The sequence below is a fragment of the Myxocyprinus asiaticus genome, chromosome 47, assembly GCF_019703515.2.
Source record: "Myxocyprinus asiaticus isolate MX2 ecotype Aquarium Trade chromosome 47, UBuf_Myxa_2, whole genome shotgun sequence".
Classification (NCBI taxonomy): domain Eukaryota; kingdom Metazoa; phylum Chordata; class Actinopteri; order Cypriniformes; family Catostomidae; genus Myxocyprinus; species Myxocyprinus asiaticus.
This window is the reverse complement of record NC_059390.1, coordinates 22,794,812-22,820,093: the sequence shown is the minus strand read 5'-3', so window position 1 is coordinate 22,820,093 and position 25,282 is coordinate 22,794,812. Positions and strand designations below refer to the sequence as shown.

The following is a 25,282-nucleotide window of genomic DNA, read 5'->3' as shown; positions in this document are numbered from 1 at the left end:
ATCGTGATATAAAATCACTTATATCATGATATAAGATTTTGGTCATTTCGTCCACCCCTACAGTGTACTTACTGATGCAGTCTACAAACAGTGTACTTAATAATGTCATTTTTGTGGTATTTTCTACACGAGCCATAAAGAAACAAATGCTTCCTTTTTATTTTGTTTTTAAGGCTTGTAAAATAGTGCAGTGTCATTTTATTGTTTGCTAGTCACTGTTACACAAACTACAGTAGAGGTGAATTTTGCTGTGAGTGTAAAATCACTGGCTCATTTTTCATGTTTAGAAATCATTGCAGTCCCACTGTTCTCTGACACACTCAGATTTATTGAGCTTTCACACAGATGAATACTCTTATTGTTGAAGTCGAATGAAAGAGTGTGTTTTCATCCAATGCCTAAAAACACACACACAGATTGAATTCTGTTACACTGGAGCTGCTGGCCAGTAATGTGAACACTGCTGTGATTAATATTGATTTTGACAAAAACTTATTGGAAAAAAAAAAAAAAAAAAAAGAGAAAGAAAAGTAAAGATACACTGTTACTTTCAGATCAATCTGAAACTGCAACAAAATCTCAATCATTACATTAAAACTTTAACTATCTTTGAATAAAATTATTCTTTTTTTTATTTATTTTTTTTTATTTTTTATTAAAGTTGAAAATATATCCCTTACAAAAAAGTACTTGTGTTGTATCATGTTACATTGATTTTATCAAAAAGTAAAACCATGTTTGAATATACTCTAGCCTACCATGATACTGAATGATTGCCTCTTCAGTTTACAGTACATGATTTATCTCTATTTACATGACAGTCCAAATGACTTCAAAAAATACTATGACATTACCACCGTGTTAGCATCCAGCAAATCATGGTAATACCATCAGAGTAGAAGTCTTGATCTTGTGGCCTTGTTTATACATAACCTACTATATAACTGTGTAGTATAAATGAACACATAAACATGCTCTTGGTCTGGATCTGGGTCTCAGCTTATTACACTTAATAATAATAATAATAATAATAATAATTACTATCACAAGACCACAGTCTATTTTCATATTGCTAAAATTCTTCACCATTACAAAGAAGTAAGGCTCTGAAAGTCTGCTTATTCACTGCACAAATGACTCAGTGTTTGATGAAGGCTGCAACAAACTCAACATTTTAACTATGTAAGTTCATTAAAATGGATTGTTTGGTTCTCTCGCTCTTTTTTTCCAAAATCAAAGTGCACGACAAATAAAATCTTTTGGGAGTTTTTTACTCCCAAAAGAAAGAACTGATTCTGAACACCTGAAACGAGTCGTTAGTAATTCCAGACTTACTTCCTGTACTAACCTACATAATTTGGTAACAAAAAAAAATGCCTCTGGTCTTCATTGGCTGCTTGCGAACAGCTTTGGCCCGCCCTCAAACACTACACTAAGTGGTAGACCAATCACAACAGACTGGGACATCTGACCAATCAGAACAGAATAGGCTCTCTGAAAGGAGGAGTTTAGAATGAATCCTTTAGAATGGATCATTGAACGAGTCGTTTTTGACACTGGGAAAAAAGGTAATGCTGCAATTTAAATTATGAGCAAATTAAGGTTTTTTTTTAAAGCTTTTAAAGTTTTTTGACCTTGGATGCATGTAAATCTATTGTATGTGACCTTTAAAACACAATTAGGCACATTTAAAAACCATAATAGGTGCTTGTAGAGCCGAGGAGGGTGGGGCAGGGCTGGAATGACGCACGCCCGGTCCCCAATCAGCCTGATGGGGCACGCGAGGGATAAATGCGGTTGGGGACAACAGTTCGAGAGAGAGAGAGAGAATTACAGGCAGCTGCCCTGTGAGTGGTTATGTTTGTGTGTTCTTGGTTAAGTTGTTCATTAAATTATTATTTAAGTTGTCAAGCCGGTTCTCGCCTCCTCCTTTCCACTGAACCCCCTTACAGTGCTCTTTAAGGGCTTTAAATGATAAGAGTTGGGGTCGCTCATTTTTAGATGTTTCCAAAATTTGATGGCCCATTTCTCAATGTGAATCAATAGAGGGTATTGGTCTAATTCCGCCCTGCATGCATTGTTTGGTGTGTTCCTTTGGACTCTGAGGATACCCTTACAAAGCCCCACACTTCGCTGCCATATAATGCAATAGGTTCTAATTGGTATTTCAAATTGTATAGATTTTTTGATGACATAGAAGGCCCTTCTTGCTTTCTCTTTCAGTTCATTTACGGCCAAGCTAAGGTTTCCAGTTTTTCACTGACAGCAGCACGTGTCATGAGATGAAAAGCTTGTCTAGAACGCACGTCAAAACCCTTTCTAAAATTCATTTCTAATGATGTTTGATATCAGGAAACAAACCAGCCAGTTCATTCACGGCCAAGCTGAGGTTTCCAGTTTCACTTATTTTCAACCCGAGATGTGTAGTTTGTGGCATGTTCAATTTTGGTCATTCCAAGGGTGAAATTGGGTCTCTTTTCCTGACATCTGGGTCTTTTATGGAATGTTAGTTTTGTTAGGGTTAATAGTCAGGTCCCAGGTCTGACAGAACTTGTGCAATATGTCTAGGTTCTGCTGGAGACCCTCTTCTGTTGGAGACAGCAGTAGCAGATCATGTTGCTGATTGTTCTAGTAGTTTTGCCAATTCATTCATGTAAAAATTAAAGAGGGTCGGTGATAGAGGGCAGCCCTGCCTCACACCCTGCCCTTGAGTGAAGAAATCTGTTTGTTTATTTCCGATTTTGATTGCACATTGAATGTGTGAATACATTGTTTTTATTATGTTGTATGTTTTTCCCCCGATACCCATTTCTATGTTTAGACAGTAGACCTTTATGCCAAATTGAATCAAAGGCCTTCTGGAACTCTACAAAGCAAGCAAAAGTTTTGTCTTTGTTGTGGTTGGTGTATTTGTTAATCAGGGTATGTAGGGTGAAGATATGGTCTGATGTTCCATAATTTGGTAAGAATCCAGTCTGACTTTTGCTTAGGGCATCGTGCTCTGTAAGGAAGTATAAGAATCTTGTGTTAATACTGCAAAACAACTTCCCCAGATTTCTGCTTACACAGATGCCTCTGCAATTGTTTGGGTCAGATTTGCCTCCACTCTTGGATATGGGCTTTATGAGTCCTTTATTCCATGAGTCAGGGAAAAGACCAACACTCAGAACAAAGTTGAAGAGTTTTAAAATGGCCAATCTAAATTTGTGGTTTGTATTTTTGAGCATTCTGTTTAGAAAGCCATCTGGTCCACTTGCCTTTTTGGCTGGCAGGGTCTGTATTTTATCAATGAATTATTTTTCTGTTATTGGGTAGTCTAATGGGTTTTGGTACTTTCCAGTTGTGTATTCCATATAGTTTAGTTTTTCATATATATGGGTTTGTTCTGTATTCATGTTTATTAAGTTGTTCAAAGTGATTTTTCCAGGTATCTCCATTTTGTATGTTTATTTGTTCATGATGCTTTTTATTCAGGAGATTCCAATTGTCCCAGAAGCTCTTTGAATATATAGATTCTTCAATTGTTTTTGAGCTGATTTTGGATGCACTGTTCTCTCTTCTTTCTGAGTATATTTGTTATACTTTTTAAGTTATTCACAATAATGTCTGATTGTCTAATGTGTCCTCATCATTTTACAGTCTGAATAATTTTTTTTTAAATTCTTTTGTTTTTGCTTATGCATTTTATTAGTGGGTTTTAAGGTTAGATACTGTTGCCAAATAATAAAAAAAATTAATTTATTTTTTCTACAGTCAGATTTACACCATCTCCATTGTGAGGATAAATGGTTTCTATAAGGTTATCTATGAGTGAACATACTTTGGGGTGGCCAGCTGCTGTCAGGTATTTATCATTGCTGCTTTGGACCCATCTGTAATGCTGTGTAATATTATACAGCTTACCTGGTCGTGGATGCATGTTAGTATTTTTTTGTCCTTTTTAGATACACAGTAATTTGGCTGTGGTCTGATAGGGGTGTTAGTGGTTTGACCGTGAATGCTTTGAAAGAGAATAGATCTAAATCTGTGATCTTGTAATCAACTGTTGAGCAACCATGAAATGAACTGTAGGTGTATCTTGCAAGAGAGTCCTCTCTGACTCTGCCATTGACGAGGTACAGACTGAGGCTTTGGCAAAGCTGAATTAGAAGCTTCCCGTTTTTATTTATTTGGGGATCAGAGTTAATCCTTGGAGAATGTACGCCGTTTTGTGGAAAGCTCTGTCCAAATATTTAGTTGTTCCCACTGGCTGTGGTGTAGTCGGTTAGAGACCCCATTCTTGCATTTAGATCCCCACACACCAGCACACTTCCCTGGGCCTGGAAGTGGTTGATTTGATTGTGGAGAGTCTTAAAGATGTCTTCTTTATAGTAAGGAGATTCATAGGGAGAAATGTAAAGAGCACATGTGAATAGATCTTTTGTTGTTTGACTAAGCTGTTTATTGATTTTTAGCCAAATATGGGATTCTTCTTTTTTTGACTAGTTTGATATATTTATCAATTTCTAGTTTGTGCCAAATGATTGTGCCCCCTGAATCGCTCCCATGTGTAATTTGTTCATGTTTTCAGGATGATAAAGATATTTCACAATATCCCAGGGGACAAAGAGTGACCTCATCAGTTCTGCGGCACGTTTCCTGTAATATTATTATGTCTATGTTTGATACACTTTTCTTAAAATCCATGGTTTTGGTTTTACATCCAAAACTGGATGAGTTAATGCCCTGGATGCTCCACAGTGTGATTGTCAGTGGTTTCATGTGGTCAACAAACAATCTTAACAGTCCTCTAGAATAGAACCAACCCAGACTGAACCAGATATATATACAGTATATACACATACACATAAACATACATATAGGCTACTTTTTACATTTGACTATTATTATCACTATTGTTTTTTTATTTATTTATTTATTATTATTTATTATTGTTATTGATGATGTGTATTAGAGTGTAATTGTTCAGTTTGAGGTCTTCTACTCACAACTGGTCCATCAGCCGTGTGCATATTGGTTGAGCTGGTCCTTGATCTCTCTGTGGTTGGTGTTGTTGGTGTGATCTGGACCTTTTAGGGCTGCAGCATTACTCAGTTGCTCCAGCTGCTCTGGCCGGTGGAGGTGTGGGTATGGAGCAGGCTGCTGCTCTGTTGAGGTGTTGTTACTCATCGCTGGGGCTGCTTTTGGGTCTTGGCTGTTTTTGCCACTGCTGGTATGGTGGCACAATTTCCTGGGTTTGCTGATGGTGATGGGGCACAAGGTGCTCATGTCTAGGATGTGGGTGTGGAGGCCGAAGGCGTGGGTGTTGTAGTTCAGGATGCAGGTGCAGGGGGGCAGGGCAGAGGTGCTGAGACACAGTGTGCCAGTGACGGGACCTCCAGGGAAGGGCTCAGCTGGATGTGGAGAGGAGATGCTGTGTGGTGTTGCTGGGAGGATGCTTCTCATTGGCTGAGGGGGCTGGACTCTCTTGCTCTTTGAGGGAATTCCAGGGGTCCGGCTAAGGGCAGCATCTTTAAGATTTTTAGCAAACACATTCACACTGTCTTTACGGAGATGGATGTGGTCGTAGAGGTTGTGAATGTCCAGGGTAGGGTGATATGCCAGGTGAACATTTGGTATTTCAGCACAACCACGTGAGATGTCTGTGTTTACTCTCTGTATGGTGCGGGGACGGAAATCAGTTCTGGGTAGGAAGGTGGAGATGACTATTTTTTATGTTGGGAATGTCTGTGTTGCCTTTACTGACACTCTTGTAACTGACTGTGCCACTCGTTCTTGTTGTGCCCTCAGGTAATTTGTACCTACATGTATGATGATGTGGCTGGGTTCAGCCAGTTTTTCTTTGCTGAGTTGTTGAAGGGCATTTTCTGTTTTTGGGCACCAAAGTTTCAAAGTTTCTCATTGATGGATCTAATATCTGATTCCATTAAAATTACTATCTCTGCATTTCTAGATGTAAATTTCTTGTTCTTGGGGGCACTCAGGGGCTTCTGTTTGTGTTGTTGGAGTGTTGGACTCAGGGGGTATCAGAGGTTGGTGTGCTGGCATCTGGGTTGTGTTTGAGCTGGGCTGTATGAGGGTCTCTGTCTGCTCTCTCAGGTTCTGTATTACTCACTCTCTGATGGTTAGCTCCTCCCTGACACTCTTCAACTCTCTGTTCAGGATATCTCTGTCCTGCTGTAGCTCTTTTATTTCTCCTCTCAGCTCCTCAACAATGGCTTTAAATTCAATTGTAAGTTGATTGAGTTTGTTCTCCAGGTGTTGCACACGTTCACTGGATGTTGACTGTGAGAGCACCAGTTCTCTGAGCTCCACCAGTTCTACCTCCTGTAGAGATAGACTGCTTCTTATCTGAGTGACAGACTGCTCCAGCTGTGTTTCACAGTCCAGGATTGGTGGCACCTCCTCTAGCTCCTCCCTTGTGCTCCTAGCTTTAATATGGCTGTCTGTTTTCTGTGTTTGCTTCTCAGTTTCTGCCAGAACTTTGAGGCTGTTATAGTTTGCTTGAACAGAACTGAGACATGCTTCACTCCTCTGAAACATTATAGTTCCATTGTGATATATGTTTACAGTCAGAAATGCTTTGTTGGTGTCTCCTTCATGAATTTGTCTCCCATTACAGATGCCGTGTTTCTACTACTCTTGTGGTATTTGCAGATAACTGTGTGCCAAGCAGTACAGTCTTCTGTGTAGAACAGCAGATTTGTGATAGTGGACTTGTCTACTTTTATAGAATAAGCAGCCATTAAAGTCTCTAGGTTTTTCTTCATTAGATTGAGCTTATATGTTTTCTTGTCTTTTATAGACTTTACAGGTGCATCTCAATAAATTAGAATGTCGTGGAAAAGTTCATTTTTTTCAGTAATTCAACTCAAATTGTGAAGCTCGTGTATTAAATAAATTCAATGCACACAGACTGAAGTAGTTTAAGTCTTTGGTTCTTTTAATTGTGATGATTTTGGCTCACATTTAACAAAAACCCACCAATTATTTATTTTATTATAGTGTAGAAAGCAGTGTAAATGGAGGTGGTTACTCTGTCTTGTCTGTTTGTTGACTGGAGTTTGTTTTGGGATGATTTCTTTTGTGTTGTTCTGCTATCCTTCTAGTTTCTCAGAGTGCTGCTGCTCCTTACTTGTTTTTATTTTTTTTTTATTTTATTTCAAAAAATAAATAAAGAAAACCTGATTCACAGTTATCTTGACATTCCTCTTGTTTTTATCTTCAATATTATGTAGGTTTTTGTCAGTTTTGGTTCTCTCTAGAGGTGAAACAATTTAACATTTTTTAAGAGCTCAAGAGGAGGTCCTTATCTCTCTCTCTCTCTCTCTCTCTCTCTCTCTCTCTCTCTCTCTCTCTCTCTCTCTGGAAGAGCAATGGCTGTGTAATTGTAGTATGAGTCAGTATAAAAGCTCAATTAAAAGATCTTCAAGTCTATCACTCATAAAGCACATTATCAATGGCCAATTAAACCTGCACTGTCTGAATCTAATTCCCACACACTTATTAAATAGAGCAGCTCCTTCAGTCTTTCTTTTTCTTCACCTCTTGAATTAACTCGAAAGCCTCCTCTTTGGAGGATTATGACTAGCAAGGGCCCCGGTCCAATTATATTTTAAAGCTGAGATATACGCAATCTATTTTCATTGATTTAAGTCTCTTTTAATACCTGTTCTGTTATTTACAGTCGGATTAATTCAAACACAAAGCACTGATGTGGTAAAGAAACCACTCATCCGAAACACGTTTTGCTGAACGGCCACTGTTCTTAAAGAGACAGTACCATATTTGTAAACATCATGTAAACTCAATGTAAATACTACAAATTATGCATACAAAATGCATATATTTACAGGGGCAATTATAAATTATGAAATATTTTAACTTCATCAAACATTTTAAATATTGATGAATTGAACAAATACAGTAGGCTCCTCCAGTATCTATGCAAGGGTGTGGTGAAATTTGGCAAATAGTTCAGGCAGTTCTGGCTCATGCTGCTATATCTTTTCAACTCATCTGAATGATGGGGTGCGTTCCATTCAGAAGTGATCATCCCTAAATGCTTTACTCTCCATTGTGAGAGCTTCAAAGGGCTGAAAGGTGTGGGGCTCAAAAATAGTGGTCGTTTGGTCATTTTTTGGGAAATTCTGTTTGGAATGATCCTACAGCTTGGCTACCATTATTATTCTTCCATCGAAAAGCCCTGCAAATACATCACTTAAGCCTTTTCAAAGTGTCCAAAAATCCCCTAGACTACATTACATTGACAGAATGTTAAAATGAGTTAAGAGTCTGTCAAAACTTTTTTTAAACTGTTTAAACCAATTTTTTCTACAAAATAATGACATTTTAAGCAAATGTTGCTTGAAATCAATGCATACCTATTTTGAAATATCAGTAACAAAATAAAGTTATTGTTAATTTATTGTTAATAAAAAGATGAGTGCATCAAAACATGATGGTAGCTATTTTGGAAAATTATATAACAAGGACTTCTACTTACAGTATAGCATGAAAACTTACACCAGGAGACAGTAGACATCTCATACACATTGTGATGATGATGTCGAGAATTTTTAAAGTTATGTATCAAATATGATACACACGGCGTTAAAAGTTTAAAGAGTTGCTCACAATATTTTATTAGAAACAGAAAGGCAAAAGGATCCTATAAGAGGGCATGGTGGCCCTCATAGTCACAGGGACCTGTTGAGGGGGCCTTGAATAAGCTGTGGGGCTCACATATTTACAACCTGGTCTCATAGTGAAAATGCGACTGTATACATTTTTGCAAAACTTGTTAAATGTGTCTCCAGATACAATTCCCTGCAGTTTCCAGGTGAAATGAACACTAGAGGCACTACAACAATGTGTGTTTTATTCACTTTCACTCAAATCATGACTTTAATGGCTGATAATGACTTTATAAATACTTACACTATTCGCTCATCTGCCTTTAGACGCATATGAACTTAAGTGACATCCCATTCTTAATCCATAGGGTTTAATATGACGTCGTACCACCCTTTGCAGCTATAACAGCTTCAACTCTTCTGGGAAGGCTTTCCACAAGGTTTAGGAGTGTGTTTATGGGAATTTTTGACCATTCTTCCAGAAGCGCATTTGTGAGGTCAGACACTGATGTTGGACGAGAAGGCCTGGCTCGCAGTCTTCACTCTAATTCATCCCAAAGGTGCTCTATCGGGTTGAGGTCAGGACTCTGTGCAGGCCAGTCAAGTTCTTCCACACCAAACTCGCTCATCCATGTCTTTATGGACCTTGCTTTGTGCACTGGTGCGCAGTCATGTTGGAACAGGAAGGGGCCATCCCCAAACTGTTCCCACAAAGTTGGGAGCATGGAATTGTCCAAAATCTCTTGGTATGCTGAAGCATTCAGAGTTCCTTTCACTGGAACTAAGGGGCCAAGCCCAGCTCCTGAAAAACAACCCCACACCATAATCCCCCCTCCACCAAACTTCACAGTTGGCACAATGCAGTCAGACAAGTACCGTTCTTCTGGCAACCACCAAACCCAGACTCGTCCATCAGATTGCCAGATGGAGAAGCATGATTCGTCACTCCAGAGAACGCGTCTCCAGTGCTCTAGAGTCCAGTGGCGGCGTGCTTTACACCACTGCATCCAACGCTTTGCATTGCACTTGGTGATGTATGGCTTGGATGCAGCTGCTCGGCCATGGAAACCCATTCCATGAAGCTCTCTATGCACTGTTCTTGAGCTAATCTGAAGGCCACATGAACTTTGGAGGTCTGTAGCGATTGACTCTGCAGAAAGTTGGCGACCTCTGCGCACTATGCGCCTCAGCATCTGCTGACCCCGCTCTGTCATTTTACGTGGCCTACCACTTCGTGGCTGAGTTGCTGTCATTCCCAATCACTTCCACTTTGTTATAATACCACTGACAGTTGACTGTGGAATATTTAGTAGCAAGGAAATTTCACGACTGGACTTGTTGCACAGGTGGCATCCTATCACAGTACCACGCTGGAATTCACTGAGCTCCTGAGAGTGGCCCATTCTTTCACAAATGTTTGTAGAAGCAGTCTGCATGCCTAGGTGCTTCATTTTATACACCTGTGGCCATGGAAGTGATTGGAACACCTGAATTCAATTATTTGGATGGGTGAGCGAATACTTTTGGCAATATAGTGTATTTATTGAAACACATCTTTTGAAAATCAACACATTTCAATGCTTTTATTACAGACTCACCTACATACACTTATTCCAACACTGATAGTTTGCACGGTAGTCCGTCTGATAGAGCGTTGGACTTAGAGTCAGGGGATTGCAGTTCATGTCCAGTCATGAACTCAAGCTGACATGTGACATTACATGAATGCATCATGAAATGGGGTGATTGATTCAAAAAATTTGCTTTTTCATTTGCTTCTGCATTTTAAAACACTAATGGTTAGATTTAGGCATTGATAAGGTAAGGATGACTTTTTAACTTCTCATATATATTTTAAAACACTAATGGTTAAGTTTGGGCTTTGATTTGGTAAGGATGACTTTTTTAAACATCTCATTTATATTTTAAAATACTATTGGTTATGTTCAGGCAAAAGTGTGAGGTTAGGGAGGTATGTTTAAATATATATATATATATATATATATATATATATATATAAAATTTACCTTAAAACTGCATCTGAATACAACACCATTTTACTTGCTTTTGGCACCCTCAGCTGGACATTTCACTGAAAACCTGCAGCCAAACGTGATATACATACTGAATAGCGAAAATGTTATGTTCACGTAAATTTCATGAGACCAGGCTGCATATTTAAGCATATATAAACATTTGTTTTTAATATTGATGGGCCGCGAGACCTTGCAGCCCAGGGCCCCCCTGGCCCCTGGCAGTCAAGGGCCCCTGGGCACTGGCCCCATCGTCCCGGTCCATAATTCACATATGCCTTAATCGTTTTTAAGTGTGTGTGTGTGTGTGTGACTGTACAATCCTTAAGGAGACTCCTCATTATCAGTGAAGTGTGGAACTGCTGTTCTCTTTAAAAGCTGCCTGACATGCTGTTGTCTCCTCCCTGCCGTAGCCCCATAGCTGTATCAGTCGCTATGACGATTACAACTTCACTCCAAAACTCTGCAACTGCTTTCAGCTGAACTCAGAGAAACATACAAATAAGATACACACATTCAGCCTGACTGATAATCATATTACAGCTTTAAAGACTTTCTCTTCCTCTTTGACTCATTAAAAGATCTGGATTTAATAGTGCCAGAGGTTTATTTGCTTCTCTACTCATTTGCATATGAATTCACAGTTTTGTAAAATTCATTGATCACGATCCTGATTCCAGTCATTGACCTCTGAACTTCCCTTGAATGTGCAGATCTGCTGGCCGTGCCAAAGCATCCGTATGCAGCCATGGAGAACTGGGGTCTGAGTGTGTTTGTGGAGCAGAAGATCTTGTTGGATCCTGATGTCTCCTCCTCCTCCTATCAGATGGAGCTCACCATGGTGGTGGTGCATGAGATCTGTCACCAGGTAAAATTACCTTTTACTTCACATTGTTTGATGCTCACAGCCTCAACTTAATCTACTGTATATGTTATGAAGAATTTCAAATTTCTGATTTATAGCATTCATATTGTAGTGTGATCTGTTAATAATAAATCATAATAATCTCATTTAGTCCACTCATGTCAGTAGATCAGTCAGGGTCAGTTGTCTGACATCTGCTGTTGTTCGCTTCAAGATCTTTGATATGAAAATCACAAGTACTACACCTCGATTAAAGATCCACAACTTCAATCAGCTCTTTCTGTTTGAGAGTCTCATACACGCCTGTTCCTGCAGTGATTTACATTTAATTCAGAAGATCTCTCTTTAAAACATTATGTGGTTTTAACATCACACACATTAAAAGCTCTCCTGTGTTGACTCAGTATTTCCTGTCAATGCTGTTTATGAGGGTTGAGATCTGACATTCATATGAAATGAATCACCTCTCATATCTGTCTGATTGCTGTTTTTATCATCTATTTATGGTGACCCAGAAGTGCACAACACAACAAAATTTACAAAGCAAACAAAAAGTCATAACACAAAGAAATCAAGCTACAACACAAATAAATTCAGCCTCAATACAAATATATTAAGCCATAACACAATCAGTAGTTCGCAAGTTTGCATGTAATGCTGCCATGAGTATAGTGTAAACGTGTTTGGTTCGCTGTCCCTGGAGGAGGGCTCGAGGCTCAAGACTTTATTAATGAATAGATGGAGTTGGTGTGGTGGAGGGATGCTGGAGGAATTGTCGCAGCATGGATGTAAGCATCTGTTTATATACACTTACTCTGGCAATGTGATTGGTCAGATTAAATGAACATGCTCCTCCCGAACTTTGTTATGAAACTCCATATAAATTAAGCCAAAACACAATGAAATTAAGCCACAACATAAATTAAATTAAGCCACAACACAAATAAATTAACCCACAACACAACAAAATTAAGCCACCATACAAATAAATTTAACCACAACACAAATAAATTAAGCCATAACACAATTAAGCCACAACACAAATAAATTAACCCACAAAACAAAGAAATTAACCCACAACACAATAAATAAAGCCACAACACAACAAAATTAAGCCACAAAACAAATAAATTTAACCACAACACAAATAAATTAAGCCATAATACAAGTAAACTAAGCCACAACACAAATAAATTAATCCAGAACACAAATAAATTAACCCATAATAAAAATATATTAAACCACAACACAAATAAATTAAGCCACCCCACAAAGAAATTAAGCCACAACACAAAGAAATTAAGCCACAATATAAATAAATTACAACACAAAGAAATTAAGCCACAATACAAAGAAATTAAGACACAACACAAAGAAATAAAGCCACAACACAATGGAAATGCTCCTGGCCACTAGGGGGCAGCATTGACCTGGTGAATAATGATTAGGTTTTTAAAACTGAATTTGCAGCATCATGCTTACATGGATTGGCTGATCTCTTTTAGCCAATGTTGTAACAAACTTGTAGATATTATCACAAATTATGCATTGGACATATATTTAGACATTATAAAAAATATTTAAAAATGGTCAAATTGTAGTATTTTGTTTAAACCAGTGTGAGATTTTGCAATGATGCTCAAACATACTGTCAAAAACTGACCATGCTGCCACAGTCAAATCTGATTGTGTTACAAAGAAAAGACAGAGTAATTATTTTCTTAACTGTCATTTATTTCAAATACTGTATCAAACATCAAAATTCCAGCATAAACTTTGTCACACAGGGGTCAGACTCAGACTTCGACCTGTGTGGTATGTTTGGTATATATATATATATATATATATATATATATATATATATATATATATATATATATATATATATATAGACAGGTTTGCCTACACTTGTGAGGGCCAAATGTTCTCATCAGCAAAAAAAAAAAAAAAAAAAAAAAAAAAACTCTTAAATTGGTCAGATTATGTTGATCTTAAAATCTAGTGATGTGCACATGTTTGTGTGATAGTTACGTATAGGTTTAGGGGTAGAGTTTGGAAATAGAATATATCAGTAGCCTGATATGAAATCAATGGACGTCTATGAGAGATCACTAATATAGTCAAACAAACCTGTGTGTGTTTGTTTGTTTGCGTGCAAGTGTTTTCTGCATTGTGGATGTTTTGTTGATTTTTATTTGACCAAAATAAATAAATAAATAATTCTCTGTATTTTAGTATTTCCCTTTAATTTCCTATGGCGGGTCAATTTTGACCCAAACACCACAAGATGGTGAAAGAAATGATTTCTTTCTTTTCTCATTCCTATTTTCTTTTTTTTCTCCCTGTCTTACTCTTACTAGAGGGCTTCCCTCATATCTGTGTCTTTCTTGAGTTTAATAACATGCATTGTTGCAGACTATTAGACACAGATCAAAGTAGTCAGGGATAAAATATGTTTTAATAAAATTATGTTCAGAAAAGGAAATTAACCCCACAAACAAATTATCATCACATATTGTAAAGGAAACAGTGCTAAAATTATTCTCTGCATACCCTCCATTTTCAGCAGTCTGTTACGTTGCTGAGAATCATGGATTTCTGTAGCTTTTGTTCTGGTGGTTTATTTATGAGCTTGTTTGAGATGTTCTGCACTCACCAGTATTGTTCTGGATTCATCATCTGAATAGTCTTCCTCATGTGTTGCTGAATCACAGCTCTGCATTGTGTTATAGCTGGTGTTGCAGTGATAAAAAAAACTTAAAAAAAACTCAATCAGTGGGTGAAATAGTGTGTGCAGTCCACCGCCGCAGTTATATTGCTTTTCTTTTTGTTTGTATTTGTCTCATTCTCATTTCTCCAGCAGATAAAACAGCTCTGTCTGAACTCAGATTTATACAGTGGTAATGTGCGCGTTCGATATTTTTAGTGCTGAAATTCATGAGGATAGCTCAGATCATGCTATGCTCAGCAAATAAAGGCCCTGTTTTATGATCAAGAATAATTGAAAGAAGGAACAGTGGATGTTTGGAATAAAAATATTGACCAGTGACTGTAAAGCCAGACAACTGAAATATGGCACCACAGTCCTGCAGTGCATTGCGTCCACACTGAATTCAAATTCAGCCAGTACTGTCATTTACTATGTTTACAACACACTTGCTATAGACTGTTTCACACTTTTATGTTGCAGCTAGCTGGGGTTTCTGCTCATGTTTGTGTTCAATTTGTCATGATTTTTCCAGCTAAATTGTTTTCTAATCCCATCCACATCACCACTTTAGATTGCTCATGCCCATAATTTTCTATAGAGTTTAGCACACTGATAATTGGTGCAGCTGTCGAGCTCAGAACATCAGAGTGATAAGCTTAGCTCATACATTCAGAATGCATTAAAGGTGTCAGAGTGGGTGGGGCTTGTGTTCATCTGACATACTGACTGGCTCATTCATTGAGAATGCTATAGATGCGTCAGACTGGGCAGGGCTTGTGTTCATCTGACATACTGATTGGCTCATTCACTGATAATGCATTAGAAGCGTCAGATTGGTCAGAGCTTGTGCTCATCTGACATACTGACTGGCTCATTCATTGATAATGTATTAGAAGTGTGAGACTAGGCGGGGCTTGTGTTAATCTGACATACTGATTGGGTCATTCACTGCTAATGCTATATAAGCGTCAGACTGGGCGGGGCTTGTGTTCATCTGACATACAGACTGGCTCATTCATTGAGAAGGCTATAGAAGCATCAGACTGGGTGAGGCTTGTGTTCATCTGACATATTGATTGGCTCATTCACTGATAATGCTATAGAAGCATCAGACTAGGCGGGGCTTGTGTTCATCTGACATACTGATCGGCTCATTCACTGATAATGCATTAAAAGCATCAGACTGGGCGGGGATTGTGTTTATCTGACATACTGATTGGCTCATTTACCGATAATGCTATAAAAGCATCAGACTGGGTGGGGTTTGTGTTCATCTGACATATTGTTTGGCTCATTCATTAGCTCAGCCTCATCCAGCTTTTATTCTATCATATATCAAAAGCTCATCTGCACACTAGTAACTGGTGTCTGATAAATCACATTTGTAGCAAGTGACTTGCTCCAGCTACTGCAGTGAATTGATTAGTGGACGACAGGCTGTTTGCTGCTCTAACACTGTTATTGTACAGATTAATACAGTCCCTCCCTCCCTCTCTCTCTCTCTCTCTCTCTCTCTCTCTCTCTCTCTCTCCACACTTGATCATTTTAATATCATTTTACAGCAGATTGTTGATAAATTTGCCCCCTGCCAGTGATGTAGCTAATATGTCACATTCAATCAATCAGTCTTAATTTCTCGTCTATTTTCAGGGTCTCGGAATAAAATGATTGGGCGGCACTTGCACAGTCCTCCACATGCAGTTATTCAATCAATAACAATATAAGTCTATTAAAGGCTGATACTGATGTTGAGTTTTCTTATTTTCTCACAGGTTGTCTTAAGGAGAGATGACACTGAATCCTCTGAATGTGAATCAGTTTGATAGTGAAGCTCAGGGCCATGGGAAGATGATTTATGTTGGGGGTGCTGTAGTGGGAGGTGCATTTTTGCGTGTACGTATAAAAAAAAAAAAAAAAAAATGTAAATTACTAAATTAAATAAAGAAATCAATTGATTAAAGATGATTAATAAATTATATTTAACTATGGCTAAAATTATTAGTTTAAATTAGTTTTCATGACATTTTACAGCGGAAATCTCTTATCGTCAATTCGCACGGGATTAAGATATTTCTATAGGTGTGTATACTTCTTTTACACTGCCGTTTCACGTTATTGATCTATGAGGAAATTTATTTAGCTGTGCTGATTCATTTTGGAGAAAATATTAAAATTGTGCATAAGATTATTAGAAGAAATGTATTGGAATATTTCACAAATTACAACTGATTGCAATGCTCTCTTGAATTAAAAAAGATGAACAATACATTCAAGTTCTGTAATTTTATTTGTAGCCAACTTCTGGAAATATATCCCGAAATGCGGGGCTGCTCTTTTCCTAACCAAAAGAAAATATGACGTTTCTTTCTCTTTAAATAGTTAACGCTAACTGTTGCATATATGGGCTGATGCATGTTTTTCTTAAGCATTTATTTGAGGATGTGAAGCGTGTCTTTTCATTTTCTGGTGTCTTTGACCAATGAATTTAGACAAAGAGATCTTCCGAAACAACAATAGTTAAAGTGCTCACAGACAGCACAGATTCACTGGCTTTTTACCAGCATGTCAATTCGCAGTGGGCCACCTTTACCTGGGTTATTTTTAGGGCATTTTATAGAAGATAAAAACACTGTAATCTTTATTGGCGCACGTATTCCAGGAAAAAGTCAGGAAAAATGACTGATATGCTCATTTTGGACGGGATTAAAATCAGTGAGAACTCTGGCAATCATTACATTGCCCCACATAAAACAAATCCCGTTCATATACTGGTTTATGACATCACATGTCTCGTTGATACAGGGTTGCGATTTTACTGATGGTTTGTTAGAGGATGTATATTAGAATGGGGACCCTTTTTTTTTTCTTTTTTTTTTTTTGTTGCTATATGATTACCTTGATCTGTGTTATTATCACCTCTCCCTCCCCAGTTTTTGGCTTCAAGTACATGAGTAAACTTTTCTTATGGGCTGACAGACAGCAGCAGAGGTGGGAGGGGGTGATAAATAAGGGGGAAAGTTCAGCACAGCGGATTACATGCATAACGTCACCTTGTAATATAGCATAGTCTATTACTGTAACAATCACTGTTACTTTTCTGAGATTTATTTTTGGCCGTACAACAGGTAAGAGGCAGCATGAAGTTAACGAACACATCTTCGTGTGCCGTTCACGTGCACACACACCGGACCCCCTGGAAGGGCGGCTTTCCCATTGTCATCCAGTGTTGTAAATTATTTCTCAAAACTTCCTCAAGCATGCAGTTTTTAGGAAAACATGTCCAAAATGTTTTAATGTGTTTATAAAAATTTAAAAAAAAGAAAGAAGAAAAAAAAAGAACAACCATCATCTAGACACCAGGGGGTGCTGCAGCACCTGAAGCACTCCTACTTCCCATGGCCTTGGTGAAGCTTCTGTTCTGATTCATCACATACATCTAAAAATTGTTGAATTTAACACACAGTTACGCATTCAAAAATATGAGGATAAATGGCTGAGCTCGTGTCAGTCGTGTCTAAATGACTCATTACTGTTGGCTGCTCTTGTATTCTCCTCTCATTTATATCAACACTCTCCACATTTATTAAAGACAGCATCTGTACACATGAAATTTGGGATTTCATACTGTCACTCTGAATACTGACACATAAATCACTGTTTTTTCACTGTAAAATGGCTTTTAAATTCTTTTATTATGGTTTCTGGCAGCTTCCAATTCCAGTTCACTTAATTCAGATTGACTAATATTCAAATATGAGCAAGATATGCAATAACATTTGTTTGTTTGATACTGCAACATGATCACACAGGATGTCGGTATGCTGTCTGCAAAAGTTTCGGTACCCTAGGATCGGCAACAGTATGCCAACTCACTGACATGCCCTATCTCCCATTGGACATATTTGCAGTGGCTCCACAACTGTTACTTTCCCTCGTGGTGCGACTGGTAGCTCCATTCATAGGAGGAGATAATCACGTTTGTATAAACAATCACGAACATGATAAGGAGGTTGCATTTTTATCTCTATCATTGTATTTTGTCTCTACTAATACTTAGGGTTAGATTTGGGTTTTGGTTGGTGGTAGATTAAATAAAATAAGCATTTCTCTTCATTGTTTTACACCCTGTACAGCTGAAAACAATTCTATTAACAGCTGGCTTTTGGCGACCTCTCCTAGACATAAATGGATGTCACACTTGTTTATATGCTCTTAAACACTTACCACTTTAGCCTGAGGGGGCAGTGTTTTAAATTTGTTCAACGTATACACATTTCGGCTAAAGAAAAATCGGCACACACTTGCAGATTTTTATGTGAGATCAGGGTGTTTGATTACCTCAGGCAGGTGTGATGGCACCAAAAACAAGTAAGCTGCCTCACTGTCTACATAGGCAGCTCCCTTCTAAGGCAGCATCCTAACTTAAATGCAACCTCATAAGTGATTTGAAACGCTCTTCATAGGCAACAATCTGTTAACAGTCCCTCAGCTGCTTTAAAGAGTTTTATATCTTAAATAATATAATTTTAAAGCTACACTATGTAACTTTTGACCCTCATGTGGTTAAAAAATAAAACTGCATGTGTCTTGCGGAAGTCGTACTTCGGCTCTGCTCCTCTGCGCGGATGAATGTGGTTCGAGGCACCGCTGTACACATGAATACAGGATCTTATCAGAGCGAATGGACAAATAAATAACGAAAGAAAGGAAAATATGGATACCCCAAAACATGTCATCTGAGCAGCATATATTATGCTGTTGTTTTGACTTATTGGAAACATTGATGTTTTGAAATAAAAGACATTACAAAATTCAGGCAGCGTTCGTTAACATTAGACATAACGATTGCTAGTCTGATAAGGTCAAACATTGTAAAGTTTTTATAACTGCAGGACATTCTGGCCAAATAGACCACAGTAGTAATTAATTTATAGATGAGGTCAACATCATTTCAAGACTCACATGTCCTTGGCAAGCCTAGGACTAAAGGATTTATTTATATAAATGATTGCCATTGTAAAGAAAAATACACACGTGTGCTAGCAAGTGAAAAGATCTGCACCGATTACAGTATTATTATTGTGTGTATTATTATACACATGTGAGTGTGTGTGTGTGTGTGTGTGTGTGTGTGTGTGTGATTACACAACTATACATAAACCATAACAATAAAATGTCTTAAATGTTGAATAAGAAAAAAACCGTCTCTGGGTGGTTTTTAAATCCTTTCAGATCTCGGAGTTGTCGCCACCTCTGAAAAGCCAAGCCGATGTTGATTCAGGTTTTATTATGGACTCTGTCGCTTTCACGTTTTGCTTGTAGACTCTGCTGTGTTTGGGGTTTCTTTGTTTTTACAACTGGTGATTCCCTGGAGGTTTGCCGTTTTTAATGATCCATGGTTAATTTTTCACATTCGTTGTGACAACAAACTTTCAGCTTCACGCTACTCACCAATACACAAGCTACAGTAGCCAGATCTTATTTTCTCTGTGTATGGATATGCCGTCAACACGCAAGGGTGAATGACGTATGTATGCAATTTCCCGCTAAATCCATCCCGACAGCTCTAAGATATAAATAATTATTATAGGTTTATCAAAGTGTATTTGGGTAAAGACATGGTGTGGGAGATGGATTTTTATTGCACTCTCTCAGTAATAACATTTGGTTGTTTTTTAACAACAAAAAAAAAAGTTACATAGTGTAACTTTAATGATACTGTTTTAGGTTTCTCTGTATATGGTGCAGTATATAGGTACAGAGTGAACTCTTCCCCCAGTGTATCTGTTAATGAAGCAGGTGAGCTGCAAAGTCCCTCTGTTTCATGTTTAGTCTCACAGACATTGTTCAAGATTTGTAACTGAGTGAGGTCTCTCAGTTCCTGCTCTTCATTTACATTCTAGTTTTGTTCATCTTATTCATCAGGCAAGCTCAGCAAAACTCATACTGTCAGATCTAAACAGATCTCCTGGAGTGCATTTTGATGCTGCCATCATCTGTTCCATCTGCCATCTTTGTTGAGCTGTTTTCTTGACACATTCCATAAATGTATGTCAGAGGTGTTGGAGCTGAGCTTTGATATCATGTAAAGTCATGTACACCACTTACTGTATATCTGTCTGTCTGTCTGTCTGTGAATCACAGATGAATATTCTCCTTTAGACAGTTTGAGAGTCTGTGTGTTCGCTGACAGAGATCATATCTGCTTGACTGTCTTAAAGCAGGTGTAAAAATATTCAACCCTGAACAAGATTATATTCTTAATTACAAATTCTGCATCTTTCCCATTCAATAGCTCTTTTTTACACACTGTCATCTGTACACAATAGCATAAGTCATTTGGACATCATCTATTTTGTCACTGACAGTGTGATTGGTGGAGCGTCCAGCGATGAATGCTGTGAAATAGGAAACTGTGGTGTAATTGTGCAGCTCATTGATTGTTTAGGCCTCTATTAATAACAGTTCAACAGCTCTGCTTGATTCTCAATGTTCTCTGAAGACTTTTGTTAGCAACTTTTCTCTTGGAACAGAGAGCAGGGTTTTTGTTAGTCTTGTTTTTGTTGCTTCTGCTAAGAAGGGAAAGTTATTTGTTAAATGTGTTTACATTTTGTAATAGAATATGTTTGAAAACTACATTTAATATGGTTTTCCAGATTTTATAAGAATAGGAGGGCTATACTATATAAACATATTAATTGTTAGACATACATTTTTCTCTATTAAAGTTGTTCTTTTGTTCTCTTGTAGTGGTTTGGAGATCTCGTCACTCCAGTTTGGTGGGAGGACGTTTGGCTGAAGGAGGGATTTGCTCATTTCTTTGAGTACATTGGGACTGATTTCCTCTTTCCAAAGTGGAACATGGTAAGATTGTTTTCATATGTCAGATTACCAGCAGTGAGTACTGTAACATTCACCATTCAAATAAATTATCCAGAACTGTGAATGAAAAAAAAATAAAAATATGGAAATTGAATGCACATAATTTCAAATAGAGCTGTCATGGTTTTAATGCAGTTCAGATGTCTAAACCTTTTAAAACTATGACGTTTCTTTAATGCTCGTCCACACAAGTTCTTGATCATTTGTTACTCTTTCAGACCTCAGATCTCTTACAGTGCATTTGCACACTATAAATACTTTAAATTGTCAAACCTCTAACCCTAAGTATGAGCATTATTAATGTGAAAGTGTGTTAGCCCCACCATTAAAAAGTACTTTTATAGTTTTTACAGAATTTTCTTCACCAGTCAAAGTCTCTCTTTGAGTAGCTCATCAAATGACAACATTAATACAAGAAGTTAATGAAAGACGTTTTATCCTGCATTCATTATAAATCTAGTGTGTCAAATGGAGGCATGCACACCTGGATCATGATGAGTTTATAAAGAACAACTTGTTCCAGCTGTCTTAATGGTTATTATGAGCTGAGTTGTAGTTTGAATCATCTCTGTTCATGTAGAGATCTATTGTCACACAGCTGTGGATAAAACCTGTTTCATTGCTACAGCAACCAGTGCATATGCCATCATATTTAACTGTGTTTTAATCAAACTTACATCTATATAAAGTCATCTCCAGATGTTCTGAAGAACTGTCAGAAGAGAGCGACTGAAAACACTGCAAGAATGCTGTTATACTGCCCAGCTACAGATAAATCCAAGCTTTCTGTTATACATTCTAAACGACAACATTACTATTTTGATGTACCTGCATAAGTCCCAAAATCTGTAACAATTATTTTAATGGGACGAGAAATAATGTGAGCATATGCCAAGCACAGACAAACCTCATTAGTATTGCCTCAAAATTACATCCTCATAATCACTGAGTTGAATAAACATATCTGTGACAATCTCAACAAAAACTACATCTTGAGCTTTACAGAGCTGGAATTAATGCAAGACTGCCATTCTGAAAACACTTGTATTCACAGTCAACACACGGGCGACACAGAACCTACAGCACACAATCTAAACCTCTGGAGAAATTAAGTGAAATGTCAAAATGTTATCTGGTCTAATGAGTCATTGTGCACCTCATTTCCTGCATCCAGATGGGTTCACGTTTAGAGAAAAACAAGGCATTCCTTCAGTTCTCAATGGTCAGTCATCTCACAGGAGTCAGTAGGTTCAATGATTGCTCTGCATGATTTAAAACGGCCAAGAATTATGAGGTCATTTGATCAGACCAGGTGTGCCCTATACTGCCAACTCCATCAACTCATAATATTCTTGTATAATAGAATAATAACACACACATTCACTCTGATAAACAAATCCAGGAGTGATTCATAAACACCATAATGAAGTCAAACACCTCACTGGCAACTCACCTTTTCTTAGTTTTTTAACTAATCTGTATATACATATCACTTACATTTCTTATTAAAATCCACTTTAAATCTGTTACAGAAAAACAGCTTTATGAAATGATCTGAGGACAAACAGTTTTCCCACTAGAGCAGCTTTTGTTTGAGTGTAATGGTGCTAGCGATTAGCATAATGCTATTCTAGTCCAGACAAAACACCCATCTGCTTGAGTGACCAGTAATGCAGCTGTTTTGAAGAGGGAAACACTTGAAGCTGTTATGCAGGTCATCAGTATAACAAAACGTAACACAGTTATCTGATGTTTACTGTCACTAAACGTCTTTGAATCTGGTTTGTAGCTTCTGCTCTTGATCAGTTAATAATGGCGTTGAATTTTATTGTGAGCTAATGTGCAGATTATTTTAAGCCGATGGTCGTTACTCACACCTGTGTCCAAGACTGAGCCAGTGTACACTAAGGTCAGAGTACACTAAGGGCAGTATGTGCTGAAAACAGTCTATACTATAAATGAGAGAGCGTAATATCTGGAGAAATCAATCAGTGCTCATTTTAATTTATCTCAAGGAAGACTTGCATATTAAGATAGTTAAAAAACATGGTGGTGATACCAGAAAACACAACATATTCTGTTGTTTTCTGCAAAGAATGACTCTATAAACCAAGAGTTGACAGCTGTTAAATGAGATTAACGTTGATGAAACACCTTTGTTCCAGATGTGTGCTGCACATATACGCTCATACACTCATTCACACACTGACTTTATCATCCCATCAGTATCGCTAGTATTTCATACCTTATCTCTGCTCAAGACACCTTCATGTGGCATCAGTCAAGCAGAGAACACTATTTAGGGAACATCATTTTAGGAGTGATTGCTTCTTTCACGTCTGGTGAGTTTTGATGGAAACACTTCAGCAGTTGCAGATCAGACGGCTGCAACCGTTTTCCTCACACAATATGGATGTCAATGCAGCTTTAAGAGGGAAATGACTGAAAACATGGTGAAATATACTCATGTAGTGTTTCTCTCTGCAAAAACCAGCCAAAGTGTTGAAACAATGAGATTTCATGTCATTAAAATGGGCTGCAGGACTTGTCACCTGCTCATCACTTCTGGACTGATGGTTTTCTTCCTCTTCTATTCATGATGTCATAGAGACTCTCAGAGAAGCTGGTTAACCCATCAGGCATTGCTCTGAGCTGCTTTAAAGTGCTCGATCAGTTTGTATCTCTGGATCTTCACAGACTTTCAGGATCCATTGTCAGGATGGATCAGGATGTGAAGATGTCGGATGTTAATAAGCAGGATCTAAATGAAGGATCATTGGATGTAAACACCTTGTTGAGTGCAGCACATATGGACCAGATGGAAGCTCTTCCCAGAGCACTCATTTTATGCTGCACATTACGTGACGCACATTAAATCAGCTCTATCTCACCAGCTGTTGTGTATCTCTCTCTCTCTCTCTCTCTCTCTCTCATTTGCTCATTTTCTTTCAAAGCCATCCACTAGACACTTTCTTTTACAAATAAGGCAAATGCCACCACAGCACCAGATCAATGATAGAATCAGTCTAGTAAACATACTCTGTATTGATTTGTTCACATTTTGAGAGTCTATGCTTTTATTTTATTTTATTAATCTGCTTTATCAGGATTTAAGAAAATGAGCTGGAAAGTGTGATAAAGTGATGCAGGTGTGAACACACAGGAAAATTAAACAGGATTCACTTTTGAAGTATTATTGTATAAAACTATGCGTGTTAATGGTTTTGATTATCATTTGTTTCTGGATTCATTTCTGTATGTTGTTTGTTTGATCTTAAATCCGTTGAATAAAATATCCTGTTCTGTTGGATTAATGTCTTAAATAGGATTTTTAATTAAGCTTGCAAAGCTTTAACTAGGAAGAATTATTCATAATTAATCTGAGAATAAAGGTGTAATAAAGCATTTACCAAACCAGTATCAAACCAAAACTTCATCATAACACCTGATAGTTTGTTAGCTTTGACTTAGTTATCCATATTTGAATTATTCATAGATGAGCAAGTAATAAAGTTATAACATTATAATAAAGTTTCTATTTAAAGTGTCATTGTGTTTAACAGTTGTTGAGGAGTTTGTGGTATTACATTGATGGTGTGCTAATTTTAGACCAAGATATTTAGAAAGTAGAAGGTGATCTACAAAACTGCAACAGCTGATTGTCAGTCTATTAAAATGTTAATAGAAACATTAATATGGTTTCTCTCACTCACTCTCTCTCTCTCTCTCTCTCTCTCTCTCTCTCTCTCTCTCTTTCACAGGAGAAGCAGAGGTTTCTCACTGATGTTCTTCATGAGGTGATGTTATTGGATGGTTTGGCTACTTCTCATCCAATCTCTCAACAAGTATTTGAAGCCACAGACATCGACAGAGTGTTTGACTGGATTGCATATAAGAAGGCGAGAGCATTTCTTATCATCTTCAATAGGGGTTATCTGGATGTTGAAAATGAATACAAACCTTGATCATAAAAAGTGACACTGATGTGAACTTTTTTGATAAATATACTCAAATTCGTACAAACATGTACGTACACATTCCACTACATTTTGTTTTATTGTTATGGCCAGCCAAATAGTGAAAATTCTTACTTTTCAAAACACCAATGAATCTAAAATGGTGATTTATATACTGACTTCATTGTTGAAACTTTATC

The 25,282-nt window shown here is 37.6% G+C and overlaps 1 protein-coding gene across 1 annotated transcript in view; it reads left to right on the top strand.

The window, feature by feature from the left end:
• The window catches only part of LOC127436827 (thyrotropin-releasing hormone-degrading ectoenzyme-like), a 173,021-nt gene that overhangs the window by 71,284 nt on the left and 76,455 nt on the right, over positions 1-25,282 (top strand). Inside the window, exons 5-7 of the mRNA XM_051691262.1 lie at positions 11,383-11,537; positions 20,995-21,108; positions 24,888-25,025. Of these exons, the coding sequence (XP_051547222.1) occupies positions 11,383-11,537; positions 20,995-21,108; positions 24,888-25,025 (407 nt within the window). The remainder of the gene's footprint in view (positions 1-11,382; positions 11,538-20,994; positions 21,109-24,887; positions 25,026-25,282) is intronic.